The 20,292-nt window shown below is 45.9% G+C and overlaps 1 protein-coding gene across 1 annotated transcript; it reads right to left on the reverse strand.

The window, feature by feature from the left end:
* Positions 1 to 454: 454 nt before the first annotated feature.
* On the reverse strand, positions 455 to 7,953 carry LOC109271852 (glutathione S-transferase Mu 4-like). Its single transcript, XM_019457528.2, has 9 exons — positions 7,892 to 7,953; positions 7,528 to 7,724; positions 6,986 to 7,129; positions 6,477 to 6,541; positions 6,144 to 6,210; positions 5,942 to 6,042; positions 5,046 to 5,141; positions 4,851 to 4,961; positions 455 to 2,788 (listed from the first exon to the last, which is right to left on the reverse strand). Exons 1-9 carry the CDS (start codon positions 7,951 to 7,953, stop codon positions 2,699 to 2,701), a joined length of 933 nt encoding a protein of 310 aa, XP_019313073.1. The 3' UTR covers positions 455 to 2,698.
* Positions 7,954 to 20,292: the final 12,339 nt, after the last annotated feature.

Below are 20,292 nucleotides of genomic sequence, written 5' to 3' on the forward strand. Positions count from 1 at the left end.
GAGATGTGGAGGGGATCACATTATACCGATGGAGAGGAAACCTCATATGGGAATCTTGAGATCGGCAGCAGTGTTAGCCACCTGGGTGGCTGTCTTTTGCCCAAGACAGACAACTTTGTATAAGGACAGGAATAAAGAGAGGGCATCGGGTTTCTTACTACCTTTCTGGTCACGGTACTAACCTCCAGCCAAAAGGCAGGCTTTCTCTTCCCCATAGCGTAGCCACAGGCTAGAGGATTACAGCCCGTGCAACGCACATGAAAGTGTTCCAATAAGACCATCCTCCTTGAAAAGCCCCTGGAATGAAAGTAAAGGGAGAAGAGAGGAAGTACTCACCAAGTTCGCACCGAGGCTCAGAGTCTAGATGGGAAGACTGAGTCCCTTCATGGTCACCAAATGATGTGGAAACGTGGGGGTTCAGAGCCGACAGCCAAGAAAGAATTCTTGAGACGTCTTTGGTACAAAAAGGGGGTTTTATTGAAGCACGGGGACAGGACCCGTGGGCAGAAAAAGCTGCATTGGGGTTGTGACGGATGACAGATTATATACCTTCAGGTTGGAAGGGGGTCAGGGATAGCATAAGTCTCTAAGGAATTTGGAAGCAAGGTTTCCAGGGCCTTGAGGGGCTAGCTGTTGTGAAGGTAAGGTTATTTACCATTGTCAATGACATAGCCTTGAGATAGTGATTTGATGTTGAGACCATCTGGACGGTACACAGGACTGAACCCAGTTAAGGTCTCTATATAAATTTTTAAGATTTGGCAGGTGGGTGTGGAGATCTACCCACCTTGCGGCCACCCGAGACAAGCCTCATATGTAAGATCCCGTGCTCATGAAACCTGCCACCTACCAACCTGGAGTGACCCGCCTGTTTCTTCTGTCTCTCCCTGCCCTCCTAGTACAGGGGCCAGTCTCAGATTATACCTGGGAAGATCCCGAGGAGCTTGCAAACTAACATGCTACAATGACAAGGTAACTGTGACAGAGACCATATGGCACCCAAAGCCCAAAATATGTACCATCTAGTCCTTTACAGAAAACATTTGCCAACTCCTGTCCTACAGCTACATCTATTTTACTCAGATTTAGTATTTTTATTCTCTCTACTGATCTTTTAACTTAGTGTCACTCCTAATTTCTGTTACTTCTTTCCTTTTTACTCCTATCCTTTCTTGTTCTATTGAGAGATGTCATGTGGACCAAGAGGCAAAGATGAAATAAAACAAAAGCATGTACTCAGGGTCTCAGAACTGTAATTCAGGGAGCACAGACTTGGGCAGCAACCCAAGTTCCCTTACGGAACAAAAGTCAAAGGTTTTAAAAGACATTTATATGTGTTTACAAAGAATTGTGATTGGTGTTGGTGGCAGAAAACTAACGTTGGCTGAATATAGTTGGTTGCTAAGTCTATTACTGAGCAGTCTCTAACTGAAGAAAGTTGCAAGCATTTGGGCAGAGTCTGGAATCTTTGCAATTTGGCCCAGTTCAAAGTTTATGGTTTCATTAATGAGGATGTGCCTAAGGTCTATCTCCTTAATAGCCTCCTCACTGCATTTTAAACACCCCCCCTTTAAAAAAAAATTTTTTTTAATGTGTATTTATTATTGAGAGAGAGAGAGAGAGAGAGAGCATGAGCATGAGCATGGGAAGGGCAGAGAAAGGGGGAGACACAGAATCTGAAGCAGACTCCAGGCTCTGAGCTGTCAGCACAGGGCCCGACGCAGGGCTCAAACTCAGGAACTGCGAGATCATGACCTGAGTCAAAGTCGGACACTTAACCTACTGAGCCACCCAGGTGCCCCCAAACCCCTTAACATAAGTGATTACATTTCATTTCACCTTTCACAGTTGTTAAAAACACAGAGGAAGGGTATCTAAAGCAGGGAAAACACCCAGGAAAGGGTGACAGAATGTAGTCAGCCAGGATCCCAGACTATCAGTGGACTGCCCAACCCCCAAGAGCCCCTGAACCACAACACAGAGTACTTACTACAAGCTCCCAAGAGGCATTCCATGAATGCTGAATGAAATAGGAACCCAGACACAGAAGAGCCTCTCTCTTTTTGTAGAGACCCCACGCAGAGGCACAGAAGTATATGAAGTAGAGATACAAATGAACAAGAATCCTTAGGACCCTACATGCCCCCTTTCTGGGCACCACACACAAATCCCCGTTAACCAAGCCGGCCCAATGCACAACAGAAAATGGGACTCGCATATCACAAAACACAGTGGGGCCTGAATCAAATGGCCAGGAGTGAAGAAGACAAGATGTGTCAGGGGTGAGTAAGGCTTTACTGGGGATCAGGCTGGGCTGGGCAGGGACACCCTGGGGGAACCAGGAGTACACATCAGGCCATACTGGGCGTCAGGGCAGTGCCGGGGAGCTCGGGGCTGAGCACTACAGACCAGGAGCCAGTCAGGCTCCTGAAAGTAGAGCAACCACGGAGGGAAGAATGGTCTGGCTGGCTCTAGCACAGGGGCTGACATTGGTGGGGAAGGGAATGTGCCAAAGTGGAGAGCCGGTGTCAAAGGGCCTGGATGAAAACGGAACAGGGAGCAGGAAAAGGGGGGGCGCCAATAAGGTATTTCATGGGGACAGAGGAATGTAACAAAGGACAAGGAAGCAAGAAAGCTGTTCGGGGAGACAGGGCAGCCACAGCTCTGGCTCTTCCCTCCCATCGCCTCCCGCGTAGGTCTACTTGTTGCTCCAAAAGGCGATCTTTAGAAACAGAGGGCCTGGGAGGAAGCGGCTGGACTTCATGTAGGCAGAGATCTTCTTCAGGCCCTGCGGGTGGAAAAAGAAGGTCCACCATCAGGATCTGCTGCCCCGCTGGGGCTCAAGCAGTCCTACTGAGGCACATCAAGTATGGCACCAGTCCTCGTGAGGTCCAGTGTCAAGACATAAAACAGTCTTCCTGTTAATCCACACCTGGCCTAACTTAAACTTCCAGCTACTTGTGACCACTGTGGCAAGTAAGAGATAGCACATCCGGAGACTCTACCCTGTGCTGGGGGCTGTACTTCCACCGGAGACAACGACACAGGTGTAGAACCTCCACCAACCACCCACACGAGAGGTCCTACTCTCTCCGTTCATCAGAAGGCAAGCTGACGGACACACAAAGGGCTCCAGGGCCTCTCAGTCTCCCAGGACGAGTAGGGGGGAAGGGCTCGAGTGCAGCTGCTCTCTTTCCGGGTCTGTGCTCTTTCTGCCGCCCCCCTCCTCCCCACCCAACCCTCTCAGGAGGCCCTGTCCCTCTCTGTCTTACAAATACCTTCCTTTTGCCAAGGGAGGCTCCCGGCTTCCCAGGGTTTGCCACACAGGGAACCCCAGTACAAAGGGGGGATCAGAATGAGCCCGGGCAGCTGGCACCAGAGGCCAGACCTCACCCAGTGACTCAGCAAAACCTGCACGAAAGGGAGAGGCTAGGGAGCGTGACAGTCAGGCCAGGCCAGACCCTGATTACCCTCTCTGAAAGGAAAAAGTCCAACTGCTTGGCCTGGTACCAGAGCCCAATGTTATGGGCACCAACTACCTCCTCTCAGTTTCTGCTGCAGCCATTGGGCAGAGCACTCAGGGATGTCTGAGCACCGTCTTCCCAAGACACGGAGGGCCCGGTGAGTTCTAAAGGACTCAAACATCCTGGGACTGCCTGTACCGAGCAGGCCACACATGGCAGCCCACAGCTGTCTTTGTCCTTCCTGCCAGCCGGTCCCAGGAGCTCTGGCATAATCCCCAAGCCCAGTCACCAGGGCCCAGAACCAGCGCTGATACAAACCAGCTGAGAAAGCAGATCTCTCCATGGGGACTGGGACAGGGAAACAGACTGCGGGCTGAAAATCCTGCTGGATGAGTGCCCCAAATCCCCACATCTCTCATAAAGCAGACTCTGTGCCCTCCAGCGAGTGGCAAAGGGTGACCGGTGACGTCAGATGAGGCCCAGGCTGTGCACCCCCAGCTTCTACTTGGTAGCACCCACACCACACAGCTGGGTGCTCCTGTGGTCCTCTGCCTGCACTGAGTCCCAGGACGCTGGCTGCGGGACCCTTGCTTCCCCACTGTGCCTGACACAGTGCCTCACACACAGCACAAGATCAGGTCAGCAAAGAGGACTTACAATGAATGGACCCTCCCATCTCTGACACAGAATCTTCGGTAATTGGAATGAGGAAGGAAAGGGACACACGGAGGTAAGGGAAGAAGAGTGCCCCACCACAGAAGACTCAAGATGAGCTCCTTCCTCAGGGGCCCCCGCTTATGTCCTCACCTCCCAGTACCAGCTACACACCTGGGGTCTCAGCGCAGCCCCACGCAGGGATCAGGTTGCAGCGAAGCTGCCCGGAGGCACAGAGTAAATGTTGTCTGTGTCCTTCTCATGCAGTATCAGTCCTCCCCCGTCTCCACTCCACTAACGCCAGCGACACGCACACTCCTGAACATCGGCTGCATTCACGTGGTCCCAAGCGTGTGACCCGGACAAGTAAAGGTCCGGAAGCGTACCTTCTGGTGCAGGAAAGGGAGAGACACTCACTGCAGCCCATAGCAACCAGCCACTGCCTGGGAGCCCAGGACAGCCTGCACTGCCTCTGTGACCTTCAGCAAAATGCCTTCTTCTTTCTGCCTCGTTGCTCTAATCTGTAACGTGGAGGTGACAGCGCTGCCACCATGCAGGAGTGTCGTAAAGATTAAATTTCCCACGATATAGGTAAGATGTGAGCACAGTCCGGCATAAAGTAAATCCTCCACACATCTAGCCATTCTTTCTTTTAGTTTAAGACTAGGAAAGGATCAGAGAAAAGACAGAAGACAAACGACAAATAACTAGTAGGGAGGATAGGGGAATCACCTCAAAGCGGGCCACGAACTCTTTCAGGTTGGGGAATGCGTCCAGAGACTTGGGCTCAAATATGCAGTGCAGGTCAAGGATGTCATAAGCCAGGAAATCCAAACAGGTGATCTAAGACAGGCAAAGAACAAATGAGCACCTAACTCTGAAGCTGGGAGAAATGACAACCCCCATCCCCCAAAGCATTCCCCTTACCTTCTCCCCTGCAAACCAAGGCCTCTTCCCCAGAAACTGTGAGTACAGCTTCATCTCGCCTGGGATGGACTCCAGATACGCAGGCTTCAGTCTCTCCTGAGGCACAGAGGAGCCATCACCACCCTCAGACACAGACTTTCTGGGCAGAGATGCAGAGCTCCCCTGAGTTGTGCATGACCCCCAGTGCCCCCACTGGAGCTGGGCCATTGTCCAGCCTATGAATTCTCCAATCTGTGTTCAGCAGACTCCTACTGGGCACCACCTCCCATCCGGGAGAGGCAGAGGGAAGGTAGAGAACAACACCTCACTGTCCCTGAATTTGTCACCACTCATCTTCAAACGCCACCATTCCCCCCCACCACCACCACCCCCCGGTCCGATCCAGGAGTACTGTGAGAGCCTGGCAGAGCTCTGGACTCAGGCATCAGGCAGAAGCAAAGAAGACACAACTGAAACGGCCTAGTGGAAAGATATTCTATAGTCTACCTTGTGGGTGATAGATGGGAGCAGCACTTGAGCAGTTTCTGGAAAGATGTAGAATTTGTGAGATTGAGAGAAAGAAGAGAGAGGTACAAAGCCCTGTGGCTGCCCCTGAGCTGCCTGCTGCACAAAGATACTCAGACTTGGGGGTGTCAGGAGACAGTGTGAGCAAACAAGGCAAACACACTGTCTAGGTACTAAATTTCCAACTTGGGGACTGGACTCTATCTTAAGGTTAGCAAGAACCGAGTCAGAGTTTTCATCTAATGCACTGAGTTAAGAAGGCCACTTTGACGACAGTATAGGGACTGGCTTGGGGATCAGAAGCTCCACGGGGCTCAAATGTCAAGTAGAGGGATCGCAAAAGTCCTGTCAAAATCCGGCCCAGCCCTGCCTGGTCCAGGGAAGGGACTCACAAAGTCAGGGCTGTAGCAGACCCTGGTGAGCTGATTAGAGGCATCCATAGCTTGGTTCTCCAAAATATCCAGATGTATCATCTCCTCTTCTGTCTCCCCACCTTCAGTCCACACAAAGGAGACTCACTGTCACCATTTCACCCCAGGCAAGCCCAGGGGCATGGCCACCTCTTCCCCGCATCCCGTCCCCAGCCCCACTCACACAGGTTGTGTTTGCGGGCAATGTAGCAAAGGATGATCTTGTGAGCCCCATCAATTAAGTAGGGTAGCTACAAGGGCAATTGGGGCAGGTGGGTAGGCCACGGGCCCCCTGCACCCCCTCCCTTGAACAAGGGCACTCTCAGTACCTGGCTCATGGTAGGCACTAAATCAGCAAATGATTGACTGGGCTGGTACCTAGAGCATGGCGGATAACCGGGAAGCTGAAAGCCTGAGAAGAAGGCAGCAAATCCTGAAACCTCTGAGCTGGGAAAGCAGATGGCGGAGACCCCCACCTCCTCACTTGTCCCCACATCACTCTCACCCCTGTACCTACATTGGGAAAGTCCAGGCCCAGCTTGAATTTTTCATCTAGCCACTGGCTTCTGTCATAGTCTGGAGCTGTGGTGGAGAACAGGGAGTGAAACAGACTCCCCAGACCCCACCTCCTTTGGTGACTGGGGGATGGGGTGGAGATGAGGAGTCAGTGGCAAAGCCCCCCAAACAGGTGGATCTGGAATCTGGACCACTAAGTCTCACATTCCATGTTTGGGGACAAAGAACGCTTATAAGACTCTGGAACCCACAGCAGTATCTTACAAAACACTTAGGTAAGTCCTAAGGGGAATCCACCCGATTACTGATTCAGGGGCTCCAGCACCCTCCTCTTCTGTCCTGCCTTGGAAGGCCAAGCTGCTACACAGCTCAGAGGAATTAGGGAAGGGCAGGCCCTGCTCCAGCTGGGGCGAGTGGCAGGGGTGAGCAGCACATGGCCAGGGCATGGGGGGCTTGGTCACTAGTCAGGAGGAGCCGGGCACAAGTCAGAACTCGAGGGGATGCCATTACCATCCCCCATTGTGTACTTCTTTCCCTCATAGTGTGAGTCTGTGTAGGCCAGGAACAGGCGGATGGCGTGAGCCCACTGGGAGGGAAACCCGAGGAAGACATCAGAGAAGTCCTGACATCCTGCTTTTCTCTGCTGCAGATAATCTCATTCAGCTCCCAGAGCCGCCACCCGCGCTCGACACACACACACACACACACACACACACACACACACACACACACGGACTCAGACACACGCCCACTTGAGAAGGACGGGTAATGGCTGAACTGCAGCCGGCCAGGAGTTGGAACCTTCTGGGAGTATTGGCAGCTGGCCCCATTTGCTGCCCTCGCGCCCCTCCTCTCCCCACCCCCACCCCCAGCCCGGTGCCCCCTCGCTCACCCCACGGATGTCCCAGTAACCTAAGATCATGGTGGCTGTCAGCGTTTCGTACTCTTAGGATAAGGCCCAAGCCGAACTGAGCTAGAAGTTGACCGGCGTGCATGCGGGGCCGGGGCGGGGCCTGACTGCGCCCCTAGGCCCGGCCTGTGCTCCGCCCCACCCCCTTCTACCTCCTTCCGCTCCCAAAGGAGGCGACAGCGACCGGAGGCCAGGCCGGCTGCAGGAGGACCTAGTGCGTAGTCCTCCAGTCGCCGGGGTGCAGTAGCCTCGTCTGAGGCTGAAGGCCACCGGCCTAGGGCGCCCCGGTTCCCCACAGCCCCGCGGCTCCCGGCCCCATCCAGAGCTCTGTCTCTAGTTCTGGGAGCTGGCAGGGCACCCGGAGACTAGTCCCGATCGCAGAGCTCACTCCTCTCCCTCTTTCCCGGTAGGCATCGCTTGGCTTCAGCCCTCGGCTGCTCTGGGATCCTCTGTCTAGTTAAGGCCAAAGAGTGATATCCCTCATCCGGAGTTTGCTACAGCAGCACCTGTCCCGGGAGGCCCAGGAGGCCCAGGATTCGGGCCTGTCTGAAAGCTTCTCCCTGGACATGTCTTGGAGGACAGACTATCAGTGATGGAACTACCACCCAGGACAAGGGGCAAAGAATAGGAAATGTGGTCTCAGGGTTTCCCAAGGGCCCATCCCTTCAGTCACGTGGCTGGGACTCAGGCTCAAGTGGAAATGAATCAATTACCCTTATGTCTGAAGTTGTGAATCTGAATCCAGAACCAGTCCCGGCAAAGGGCAGGGTTATGAGGTGCAGCCCCAGAGATGTCCTGCCAGCCAGCTAGATGTCCCTCACGTGGACAGCACAGTGACAGGGATTGTGCTGGTCACAGAATGTGAGTGAATGGGGAAGGGGAGGCACCTGTCCTGCCTCAGAGGGCAGCCAGAGGGGGTGGTCAACAGGAGGGTGGAGGACGCCCCACAGGACCACACTTAGGCTGGCCCTGCACACCCGGGGCTGCCTAGGTCCATGCATTCCAGCCCCGGCCCTAGCTGTGACCCATGTGTGCTTTTCGTATGTCACGGCGGCCCACGTGGCCTTGAAGTCCTTCTGTGATCTGTGACATGTGGCACAGCCTCCACAGCAACAATATCCTAGCTGCTGACATTGCTCTTTGAAGGCAGAGGACTCTTTCAGAACTAGGCGAGTAGGACAGAGCTTGGCCTGGGGCTCACTCTCCTTTATATAAACAAGGTTTCATGGAGAAGTGACAACAGAAGAAGGGAACCTTATAACACAAATGGGTTACAAGTGAAAGCACAGGTTGGTGCACTACAGAAAAATAAGCTTAAAATGAACACTTTGTTAATTGTCCACTGTGTGAACCCAGTATTCAGTAAGGATTTCAAAGTACCAAGATCGAGTGTGGAGCAGGGAATGAGGAGGACACAGAGGCAACACCGAATTCCTATTAAATTACAGAAGTCAGAGGCCTGCCCATCTCCACTAACTTGAGGAGGTGGGAGAGAGTGTCACCCGAGGCAGGAAGAGCTCAGCCTCTGTTGCACGTGCTCCCCATCCATTCACCCCCTTGCCAGCAACAAGTCCTCCAGGTCTGGGTCCAAGCTCAGGATGCAGCCTTTGGGTCAAGGTGAATTCCAGGTAAGTTTGCCCACAGGGAGGCGATGGTGGTCAAGGGCCAAACACACATAAGCTGGCTCTCTTAATAGTTACGTTTTCAGAATACATTAAGGAGTTGTCATTTTGAGTTTTATACACCTTCAGCCTGGAACAGCTGAACATTACTAGATTCCACCGAGAAAGTTACACGTGGAAGTTAACAAGAAGCAGAATAATAACATGTAAAATGGGTAGAACAGACACTGTTCCATTGGCATTCATCCATCTGGCCATTTCTTTATTGGCAAACAACCACCGAGATGCTGTCAAATAGTAGACACTGTGAATGAGACAATCCTGGCTGTAAAACTGGAAGTCCTGGGCAACTGGGAAGGGAAAGATGTTTTGAGCTATGGGACACGTTCCCTGTGTAAACTGAGAGACAGTAGGAGAGAGAGAGGTGGAACACAGGAGAAAGAGGCATTGCCTGGCAGAAAAGGACACTGAGGAGACAGGAGATGGGTCCAGAGCTTGCATGGCCCCTTCAGAAGAAAAAGAACAATTCTGCAGAAGGAGGAGGAGGAGGGCTGGCCTGGGTGCGCAGGGCCCAGAGGATCATGCCAATGGATGCAGTGGGTTGGTGCAAGGCAATAGGGAGCCATGGGGAGCAGGGAAGCTGGAGAGTGGCCTGAAGGGAGTGAGTATAGCCACTTGTTGTCAGGCAGAAATTCAGTCCCGGTATTGCCACATCCTCTGGATTTGTATGTGTTCTCTTCTGATTTTAAAATGTTGACAAGTTCAGTTTTAAATTCAAATTGTGTCAAATTTGGCCTAAGGGACTCTAATCTGACTTCTGGATTTCATTCCATAGTTGCTTCCAGCTCTATTGCTAATATGCTAAGCTCTCAAAGTAAATTTTAAAAATTCAATAAAATATAGCCTCAAAATATAAAATTACACATTAGAATTAAATACCAACAGTGGTTTTAAAATACCTTGCTTCATGGTAATTTTTTAAAGTCTTTTAAATATTGTCTGAATAAACTTCAGATTTCAAGATATAAAAACCATTTTTTAATCTAGAAAGGAAAATGTCAATCATGTTTCAGAAGACGCTGCAATAGTGGAATTTAGAAAACAAATTTTCTAGATGCCTATTGTGTTACGAATGAAGAGAAACAAACTAAGGCTTCAAGAATTTAGGAAGGATTAAAGTTCAAAATAAAATGTAGAATTCTATTTATTCATGTTTCAATCTTGGTACATTTGGTGTTTCTAGGAATGTGTCCCTGTATCTAGGTTATCCAATTTGTTGGCATACAGTTTTTCATCATATTCTCCTATAATTGTACTTCTGTAGTATCTGTAGTCCTGTCCCATTTTTCATTACTGAGTCTAGTATTTTGCAGCTTCTCTTTTTTTTTTTTCTTAGTCAATCCAGCTAAGGTTTGTCACTTTTGTTAAGCTCTTCAAAGAAGTTTTGTTAACCTTTTTGTTGATTTTCTCTATTGTTTTTCTATTCTATTTATTTCTGCTCTAATCTTTATTTCCCCTCTTCTCCTAAGTTGGGTTTATTTTGTTCTCTTTCTAGTTCCTTAAGTTGTGAAGTCAGGCTATTGATTTGAGATCCTTGTTTTTTAATGTAAACATTTAGAGCCATAATTTTCCCCTTAGCATGGCTTTTGCTGCATCCCATAAGTGTTGGTATGTGGCACTTTGATTTTCATTCATCTCTCAGGATTTTCTAATTTCCCCATGTGATTTCTTCTTTAACTATCAGTGGTTTCAAATTTGTTGCTTAATTTTCACCAATTTTCAAATTTTCCAGTTTCCTTCTGTTACTGATTTCTGACGTCATCCCAGTGTGTTTGAAGTGGAATGTTGGTATGATGTCTATATCTTTTTTTTTTTTTTTTTTTAATTCTTGGGACTTAATTCATGGCCTGACATATGCTGGAGATTGCCCCATGTGCACTTGAGAAGAATCTGTATACTTTTGTTGCTAGCTTGAGTGTTCTAATACATCTGTTAGATATGTTATGTTGCTCAAGCCCTCTGTTTCCTTACTCATCTTCCATCTGGTCGTCCTATCCAATATTGTGTGTGTGGTATTTAAGTCTCCAACTGTTGTAGAACTATTTCTCTTTTCAATTCTATCAGTTTTGGCATATATACATATATGTACTCTCTCTATATATGTCTGTGATTATTAGGTGCACGGTGTTTATAATTTTTATATTTTATGTCTTCTTGCTTTATTGAATATGTTTTTAAAAGTTTATTTATCATTTATTTTGAAGGGGGAGGGGCAGAGAGAGAGGAAGAGAGAATCCCAAGCAGGCTCTGCACTGACAGTGTGGGTTCAAACTCACAAACCACGAGATCATGACCTGGGCCAAAATATTGAATGCTTTTTAATATATAATGTCCTTATATATAATATAATATATATATAATATATATAATGTCCATATATAATATATAGAATATATACATATATTATATACATATTATATGTACATGTATATATTATATGTATATATATATGTACTGTCTCTTCTTTGTCTCTTATAATATTTTTTGACTTAAAGTCTATTTTGTTTGATATTAGTATACACATTTTTGGTCTCTTTTGGTTACTATTTGCATGAAGTATCTTTCTCCATCCTTTCATTTTCAACCTATTTGTGTCTTTGATCCAAAGTGTGTCTCTTACAGCTGGCATACAGTTAGATCATGGTTTTCTTTTATGCATTCTGTCAACCTGTGTCTTTTGATTGGAGAGTTTAATTCATTTACATTCAAATAATTTATTGATAAGGTATAACTTACTTTTATCATTTTACTATTTGTTTTCTATTTGCCTTATAGTTCCCCCCCCCATCTCCTGCATTACTGTCTTCTTTTGTGTGTAGTTGACTTCTTGTCATTACAGTGTTTCTTTCCCTTCTCATTTCTATTTGTGTATATTCCATAGCTGCTTTTCTTTGTAGTTCCCATGGGGATTACATCCAACATCCTAAAATATAACACTCTTATTCGAACTTACATGAGATCAATTTGAATGACACTCAGAAACTCAGCTCTTACACATCTCTATCCCCTTTCTTTGATTATCAATGTCACAAAATTACATCTTTATGCATGTGTGTCCCAGAACATATAGTAATAATTTTTTTTAATGAACTAGTTTCTTAAATTATGTAGAAAACAAAAAGAGAGTTGCAAACCAAGGTTGTAATAGTACCATCTTTTTATCATTATCCAGGTACTTACTTTTACCAGAAGTCTTTATTTCTTCATATGGTTTCAAATAACTCTAGTGTCCTGTCATCACAATCTGCAGGACTCTTTTTAGCATTTCTTGCGGAGAGGTCTAGTGGTAGCAAACTCCCTCACCTTTCATTAATCTGAGAATATCTTAATTTCTACCTGATTTTTTGAAGGATAGTTTTGCCAGATGTAGGATACTTGATTGACGATTTTTTAAAAACCACTTTGAATATATCAATCCACTACCTCCTGATGTTAAAGGTTTCTGAGATAAATCTTCTGATAATATTTTGGGGGATCTCTTGTATGTGACCAGTTGCTTCGTTCACATTCCTTTTAGGATTTTTATCTTTGTCGTCATCTTTTGGGAGTTTGATTATAAGTGTCTTGGTGGGAGGGTCTGAATTTATCCTAGTTGGAGTTTGATGAGCTCCTTGGACATTTATATTCATGTCTCTGGGAGGTTTTCAGTCATTATTTCTTTAAAAAATCTTTACACCCTCTTCTCTCTGTCATCCCCTCTGGGACTCCCACAGTCCGCTCAGTGGTATCCTACAGGTCTCTTAGGTTCTGTTCACTTTTCTTCTATTTTTTTTTTCTTTCTTTTTCTCAGATTTGATCATTTCAGTTGTCGCTTCTTCAAGTTCCCTGATTGTTTGTTCTTCCTGCTTCAATCTTGTTTTGAATGCCTCTAGTGAATTTTTGATTTGGGTTTTCTATTCAGCTTTGGAATTTGTTTTTGGTTCCTTTTTATGTTTTCTATATCTTTGTTGATATTTCCACTTCATTCGTACATCATTTTCTTGACTTTGTCCAGGTCTTCTTTGAGCTTTTTGAGAATCTTTAAGACTGTTGATTTAAAGTCTTTGTCTAAGGGGGCCTAGATGGCTCAGTTGGTTAAGCATCTGACTTCGGCTCAAGTCATGATCTCATGGTTCATGGGTTTGAACCCCACACTGGGCTCTGTGCTGACAGCTCAGAGCCTGGAGCGAAGATTCTGTGTCTCCCTCTCTATCTCTGCCCCTCCCCCACTTGTGCTCTGTCTCTGTCTCAAAAATAAATAAACATTAACGTTTTTTTAATAATAAAAAATAAAGTCTTTGTATATTATGTCCACCATTTCATCTTCTCAAGAATAGTTTCTATTTTTTTTTCCTTTGAATGGACCATAACTTTCTTGTGGTTTATGTCTTGTGTTCCAAAAAAAAAAAAAAAAAGACCTGGACATTTGAATCTTATAATGTGGTAGCTCTGGAAATCAGATTCTCCCCCTTCTCCAGGGTTTTCTGGTATGTTTGTATGTGTGTGTGTGGGCGCGCGCGTGCACACGTATGTTTTCATTGTTATATTGTGTCCCTTTGCCAGAGATCATCCTGAGGCAGACACTGAGGGTCTATGTGGTACCTTTCTAAATCCCTCCATATATGTGGTTGCCTTTCAATGTCCTAAACCTTAAATGACTGGCTTCCAAAAGGAGAAAAAGTGAAAAATGAAGTGGGGAAAGCCATGGCAATGGCCCTTTCAATCTCCCAGATTTAAAGGACCCAGTTGGTGGGTCCAGGTAGCCAGGAGGCAAAAGACAAGACCCAATAGATGTGGCTCAGCCTGTACCTGGGGATCAGACATGTCTAGAGCTGGGACCAAGTCAGCTGCTACAGTGCACAGTAGTGAAGGGCCCACTTGGCCATGAAGCCTCCACAGTAGGTTGGCACTGTCCTGGCAGGGCAATGGAGAGGGGCCTCAGAGCTAAGTATAGCAGGTGAGAGGTCTATTTGAGTTCTTCAAAGCAGAGTCAACCACAGGATTTGCCCCAGCCCCTCTCCTAAGTCAGGGACCTATTCCTAGGACAAGGTCTCTACCCTTCACCTCACCTCAATAACCCTGACAGCAGAAGAGAACATCCAAATGGGACAAGTGCAGAGAAATGTATTGAAGGCAGTGGGCAGCTGAGGTCTCAAAGCACTCCTAGAACTCTCCAGGGCTCCAGGGTCAGCTATGTTCTGGCCTGGAAGGAGCAGCGGGCTTTCTGCAGGCAAAAATTCTTCTTTAGGCTCTGAGATTGGGGACGGGGAAGAGCCTGACTCAAGATGTGGAGCCCATCAGACTTCCAGCAGTGAAGGCTTTATGGAAAGCCCAGGGAGGCCAGTCACTTGAGCTTCCAACTCTTGATTTCAGCTCAGGTCATGATCCCAGTGTCGTGGGATCAAGCCCCATATTGAGCCTGCTTGAGATTCTCTCTTTCTCCCTCTGCCCCTCTCCCCTACTCAGGCTCTCTCTATCTTTCTCTAAAATAAGAAGAAGAAAAAAAAGAGTTGTGTTATACAATGTGGTATCCACCGGCCAGCCACATATGGCAATTCAGAGCTTGAGATGCAGCAACAGAGGAACACAAGTCTTCATTTGATTTAATTTCAATTAGTTTAATTTTTAAAACTGATACTCAATTTGGTTATTGAAAAGCTTTTAGGTATGTTTGGGACATGCTGGGTATGTGAATCAATTTTTTTAACTATAAATGTTTTGAAATCTAGATACAGGTCAACTATTTCCCATGAAAATGTAGGGTCCAAAAGGAGATATGCTCCAGATATAAAATAGACATCACATTTCAAAGACTTAACAGGGAGTGGGGGGGAAGCTTGTAAAATATTTCATTAATAATTTTTAAATTGATTTACATGTGGAAATGATACTATTTTGGATATATCAGGGTTAAATAAGATATATTACTAAAGTTACTTTCTTTTTTTTTTTCTTTGTACCCAGTAATGTGGCTACAAGAATATTAGGCAGGTGGCCAGCATATTTCCATTGCAGAGTGCTGGTCTAGAGCATAAGAAGATCAACAAAGAGCCACCTGGTGTGGCAGTGCTGGGAGGGAGCCCAGGGGGGTTGTGGAGCCTCTGGACATCACAGAGAGGGAAAGGAACAGGACTCATAAAAAGCGGGTACTTGGAGTTCCAGCAACCCCACTTTGGCTAGTGGGCCCTGGGAAACTACAGCTCACCTTCTTTATGGAGCATAAAAGGAGGACATGTGGCTACAAATACCTTATTTTATCGATTCTATGATGACTCTCTCCCCTCGCATTCTATCATCTAACACTCTAACGTCATCAAATCAAGTGATTTCAGAATCAGGATGTCTTACAATCAACAGTACGTTGTAGTTTACACGGCAGCATTATTCCGATTTCTTATTTATCCATAAAATAATTAACGCATCTTGCAATTGATGGACTAGAGTCCGTATGTATGCTTTCTTCCCCTGATACGGCTTTTTTGTCATAGTCTGTTTCTCAGAGCAGACTTGTTGTACTTTAATATTTTGTGATGCAAAGTGTGTGGGAGGTCTAGAACAACATTCCAGTGCAGCCGCAGAACAGCACATGTTCCTTTAGTGGACCTCAGGGCCACAATGGTCTCAGGAACACCAATCCAAGGTAGTGACAGTCAGTTGTGTCACATGTACCATCAGTGAGGCACCTCTACCCTGTCCCTTGACGGTACTAGGCAGCTAGTTGCTCAATCCCTTCACACTGAATAAAGAAGACTTCCTTCATCTGGAAAATAAGGATTATAATACCTATTGTTCAGATCAAGTGACATATCTTCAAGCCTTAAAGGGTTATGCCCAATTACAAAGTACACAACAAAGACAGAAAGCTGTTGTTTACATGGGTTAGACTAAGAACAAGAAGATGGAAACTATGTGAGAAAGACACAGGCAATCCCTGGCTGGCTCTTCAGGCATGGGCTGTGGTTGGGTTGCTTAACTTTTATTTAAAAAAAAAAAAAAGAAAGTCTGGGGCTCCTGGGTGGCTCAGTCAGTTGAGCTTCCACCTCTTGATTTTGGTGCAGGTCGTGATCCCAGGGCTGTGGGATCAAGCCCTGCATCGTGGGGTTCATGCTCAGTGTGGAGCCTGCTTGAGATTCTCTCTCTGTCCCTCTGCCCCTCTCCCCTGCTTGTGCTGTCTCTAAAATAAAATTTAAAAAAAATCAACCTTTCCCCAGCTCTGTTGACTTAAAAGTAGTAATTTTCAACCTTGTCTGCACATTAGAATCACCTGGAGAACTGTTTCAACAGTACTGATGGCCAAGTCCCATCACAAGCCAACGAAGTCAGAACCCCAATGAAGGCAGTGGCCTCTGTAGTTTTAAAAGCTCGCCAGACGATTCTTTCATGGGCCAGGTTGAACAGCTGTTTTACAGTACTTGCTGTCTCCTTAGCAGAAAGAGAATATCTGCACTCCAGGATTTTGTCAGAAGATGGAAACCTAAACCCTGCTACTTGATACTTGTCAAACACTCTGCTGCAAGAAATAATATTCCATATATTATTTCTGCCATCTGTTCATTCCTTTAGACACATTAAGTTGTAACCTTGGGTTAAAACAGACTTCGAGAGGGACGCCTGGGTGCCCCAGTGGGTTGAACATCCGACTTCCGCTCAGGTCACGATCTCACGGTTCATGGGTTCGAGCCCCGCGTGGGGTTCTGTGCTGACAGCTCAGAGCCTGCAGCTGCTTCAGATTCTGTGTCTCCCTCTCTGCCCCTCCCCCCTCCTCAAAAATAAGTAAGCATTAAAAAATTTTTTTAATAAAATACAATTAAAAAAAAACTAGACTTTGAGAAAGTGAGTCTTTAGACCACACTTTAAAAAAAATTGTGGAAAGACACATAACATAAAATTCTCCATCTCAACCTAGACCACGCATATGGGGCCCCTCACAGAATGGCTTTAATAGAACAGAGCTGTGGCATTTTGACACCTGCCTGATTTCTGGGGAGACCCTGGGGAAAAAATCCCTTTTAGGGACTTGAGCCCTCCTGACATCTCCACAAAACACTCAAGCAGAAGGGATTGATAGCCTCTGGCTATTGTTTATTGCTGTTACAAAAGGTACTCTGTGTCTCTTCCCAAACCCCGTAGATCCTTGGCAAAGAAAGAACATCAGAGAGTCCTTATTGTGGTGGATCCTAAAACACTTCCTTAGAAGGATGTTGCAAAAGAGAGTCCCTTGAAACCTGTCATTGGATTTTCCCTCATGGATAATATAGTTGGTATTCACTACATTTAGTGGGATCCTGCAAGAAACATTCTTCCAGGGGTCATTCCTGGAACAGGGTGACTTTCCCCAAGCCACTGGTTCACTTTCTTATTTCATAGCACAGAATTGCATAACACATTGTACTTCATTCTTGTCTTGAGTTCTAGGCATGCCACAGCCAAATTGTGTCATCTGGAAAGAACACAGGATCTCATGACGTTCAATCTGTGTAAATCTGGCCTCTGACCCAATGCTATTTCTTATCTTTTTATTTCACTTTTCCTCTGATTAACTCACTTTTTATAATTTTGTCTTTTTTTAAGACTCTTGAAATGCCTCTTGGAAAAAAAGACCAACATAGGAGAGAGACAGTCATGGACATCTGAGAAGTACAATTATTTTTAAATTAAAAAAAAATTTTTTTTTAATTTATTTGAGAGACAGAGAGAGACAGAGCATGAGCAGGGAAGGGGCAGAGAGAGGAGGAGACACAGAATCTGAAGCAGGCTGCAGAGCCTGATGTGGGGGCTCAAACCCACAAACTGTGAGATCATGACCTGAGCCAAAGTCAGACGCTCAACCGACTGAGCCACCCAGGCGCCCCTAAATTTTTTTTAATGTCTATTTTTGAAGGAGAGAGAGACAGTGCAAGCGGGGGAGGGGCAGAGAGCAAGAGAGACACAGAATCCAAAACAGGCTCCAGGCTCTGCGCTGTCAGCGAAGAGCCTGACGTGGGGCTCAAATTCACAAGCTGTGAGATCATGACCTGAGCCGAAGTCAGACGCTTAACTGAGAAATACACTTATTATGAAAGAAAGCAACAACCTGAACAACATTCACCGTCAGACACAGCATTGCTTTAATATATGGGCCAAGAATGTTGTTATTTTTATTTTTTTATTTGAAAGAGAGAGCACACAAGCTGGGAAGAGGGGCAGAGGGAGAGAGAGGGAGAGAGAGAGAGAGAGAGAGAGAGAGAGAGAGAGAGAGAGAGAGAGAGAATCTGAAGCAGGCTCCATGCGCAGCACGGAGCCTGACACGGGGCTCGATCTTATGACACTGGGATCATGACTTGAGGTGAGTCCAACACTCAACCGATTGAGCCACCCAGGCGCCCCTGGGCCAAGAATTTTAAATAAGTGTGATGGACACTGTCACTGCCCTCCAGCCAAAGACCACCAGGAACACAGAGGAATAACAAGCTGGGTTTATTGGTTCTTGCAGGCCAGGGAGACCTCACAGAAAACCGGAGTGTCTCACGAAGAGAGTGTGAGAAACACCCTGTTAGAGGATTCAGGTTCTGGTTGGGTGATTTGGGGGAAAATCCCAGGAAGCGGGGCTCACTCTAGATTGGATGCTGTCAGAAAATTACGGGGAGGGGGGGAGTTCTGTGGTTGGGTATTTTGTCACAGTGATCTTTTGTTTGTAAGTAAAATCATAAAGTGATCTTGTGTCATTTTATCATGGTCCCAGAGTAACTGGGAGGTTGTTACTCTGTGGGATTACTTGTCCAAGAGGTGAACAGAATGAAGAGGCACAAACTTCCAGTTATAAAATAAATATGTCCTGGGAATGAAAAGTACAGCATAGGGAATACAGTCAGTAAAATTTTAATCATGTTGTATGGTGACAGTTGGTAACTACGCTTACCATGGTGAGCATTTTGTGATGTATATAATGTGTCCAATCACTATGTCGTATATCTGAAACTAATGTCATCTTGTATGTTGACTATAAGTTTTACCACTAAACAAACAAGAGGAGAACAGAGTTCTGCTGTATCAGCACACCTCTGAAAGTCAGAAATCAGGAGCCACTTTATTTCTTTCTCAGGCCCCACCCCACCTTTGGGCCAATGACAGAGTCAGACCGCGGAGCACTAATTCATGAAATCCAGATTTCTCCCAATGCTGAGACTTTCCTAACCAAGATCAGAAGAGTGTGCAGGTAGTGTAGTGTTATAACTAAACCAGAACTCATCCTTCCTTCTCCCTCGATTGTAGGATGAGTCGTTGAACTATCTGACATGACAGTGGCCATGCAGTAACATTTAAGGGCATGATACATTTGCCAACTGTAAAATAGGCAATTATCAGAAACAAATGACGATGCATCCTTGTAATCGGTCTCCACGCCAGAAGGTAAAGGACTGATTTCCTTTTCATGAAAACAAAGTAATGAAGTTACCCATTTTTAAATAGGATTGATGCACTTAGTTTTTAAATTGACCTAAATCAAATCAGATTGTTAATCTCAATCCAAAGTCCTGAGCGGAAGCTGTCTACTTCTGAAGTAGCATTTTCTAGAAGATTCCTGAGAATCTCAGTTTCAGAGTTCCAATAGAATCGACATCCAGCAGTCAGGAGGAAGTATTGTGTATCTTTTGAGCTGGTAAATATTAACCTAAGGATGAATACTTGAAAATTTTGGTACCGGATCAGTTATTAACAGAATATATAAGATTCTTTTCATTGAAGCTCTCTAGGGCCGTTTACCTCAGGGGTCTTTTCCAGAACACAAAATCTGTTGTTGATCGTAAGTGAGCGGTTGGGAAAGGCAGCTCAGACCTGTTGATGATAAAGCTAGAGTTACTTTATGAGTCCCTTCCAGAATGTAATCATATCTCAATGATATCCTGTAATAGAATAGAATCTAAGATCGGAGGCAGGATTTTCAAACACATGGACCAGCCTCTTCTTAATTTATGAGAATATAACCTGTGAGTCCCAGAGGGGGTTGCTCTTATACACATTAATGCTAGTGGTAATATTTTAGGCCATGGAAGTTTAAGGAGGCTTTGCTAATTTGTTTTTAGAATTCCATTAGTTTTGTTTTTCTTAAGGACTATGGATGACAAGAATAAATAGTAAAGGTTTTTGGGTAAAAGGCAAACTTTATAGTGTTTCTTAGTAACAGTACCAGTAAAATGAGTGTCTGTCATTATTAGAAAGACAAGTGGAAATTTCCCAGGGCAGGAAAGGAAATCAAGCAAAAAAAA

The sequence above is a fragment of the Panthera pardus genome, unplaced genomic scaffold (genome assembly GCF_024362965.1).
Source record: "Panthera pardus isolate Hobbes unplaced genomic scaffold, ASM2436296v1 HiC_scaffold_11, whole genome shotgun sequence".
Classification (NCBI taxonomy): Eukaryota; Metazoa; Chordata; class Mammalia; order Carnivora; family Felidae; genus Panthera; species Panthera pardus.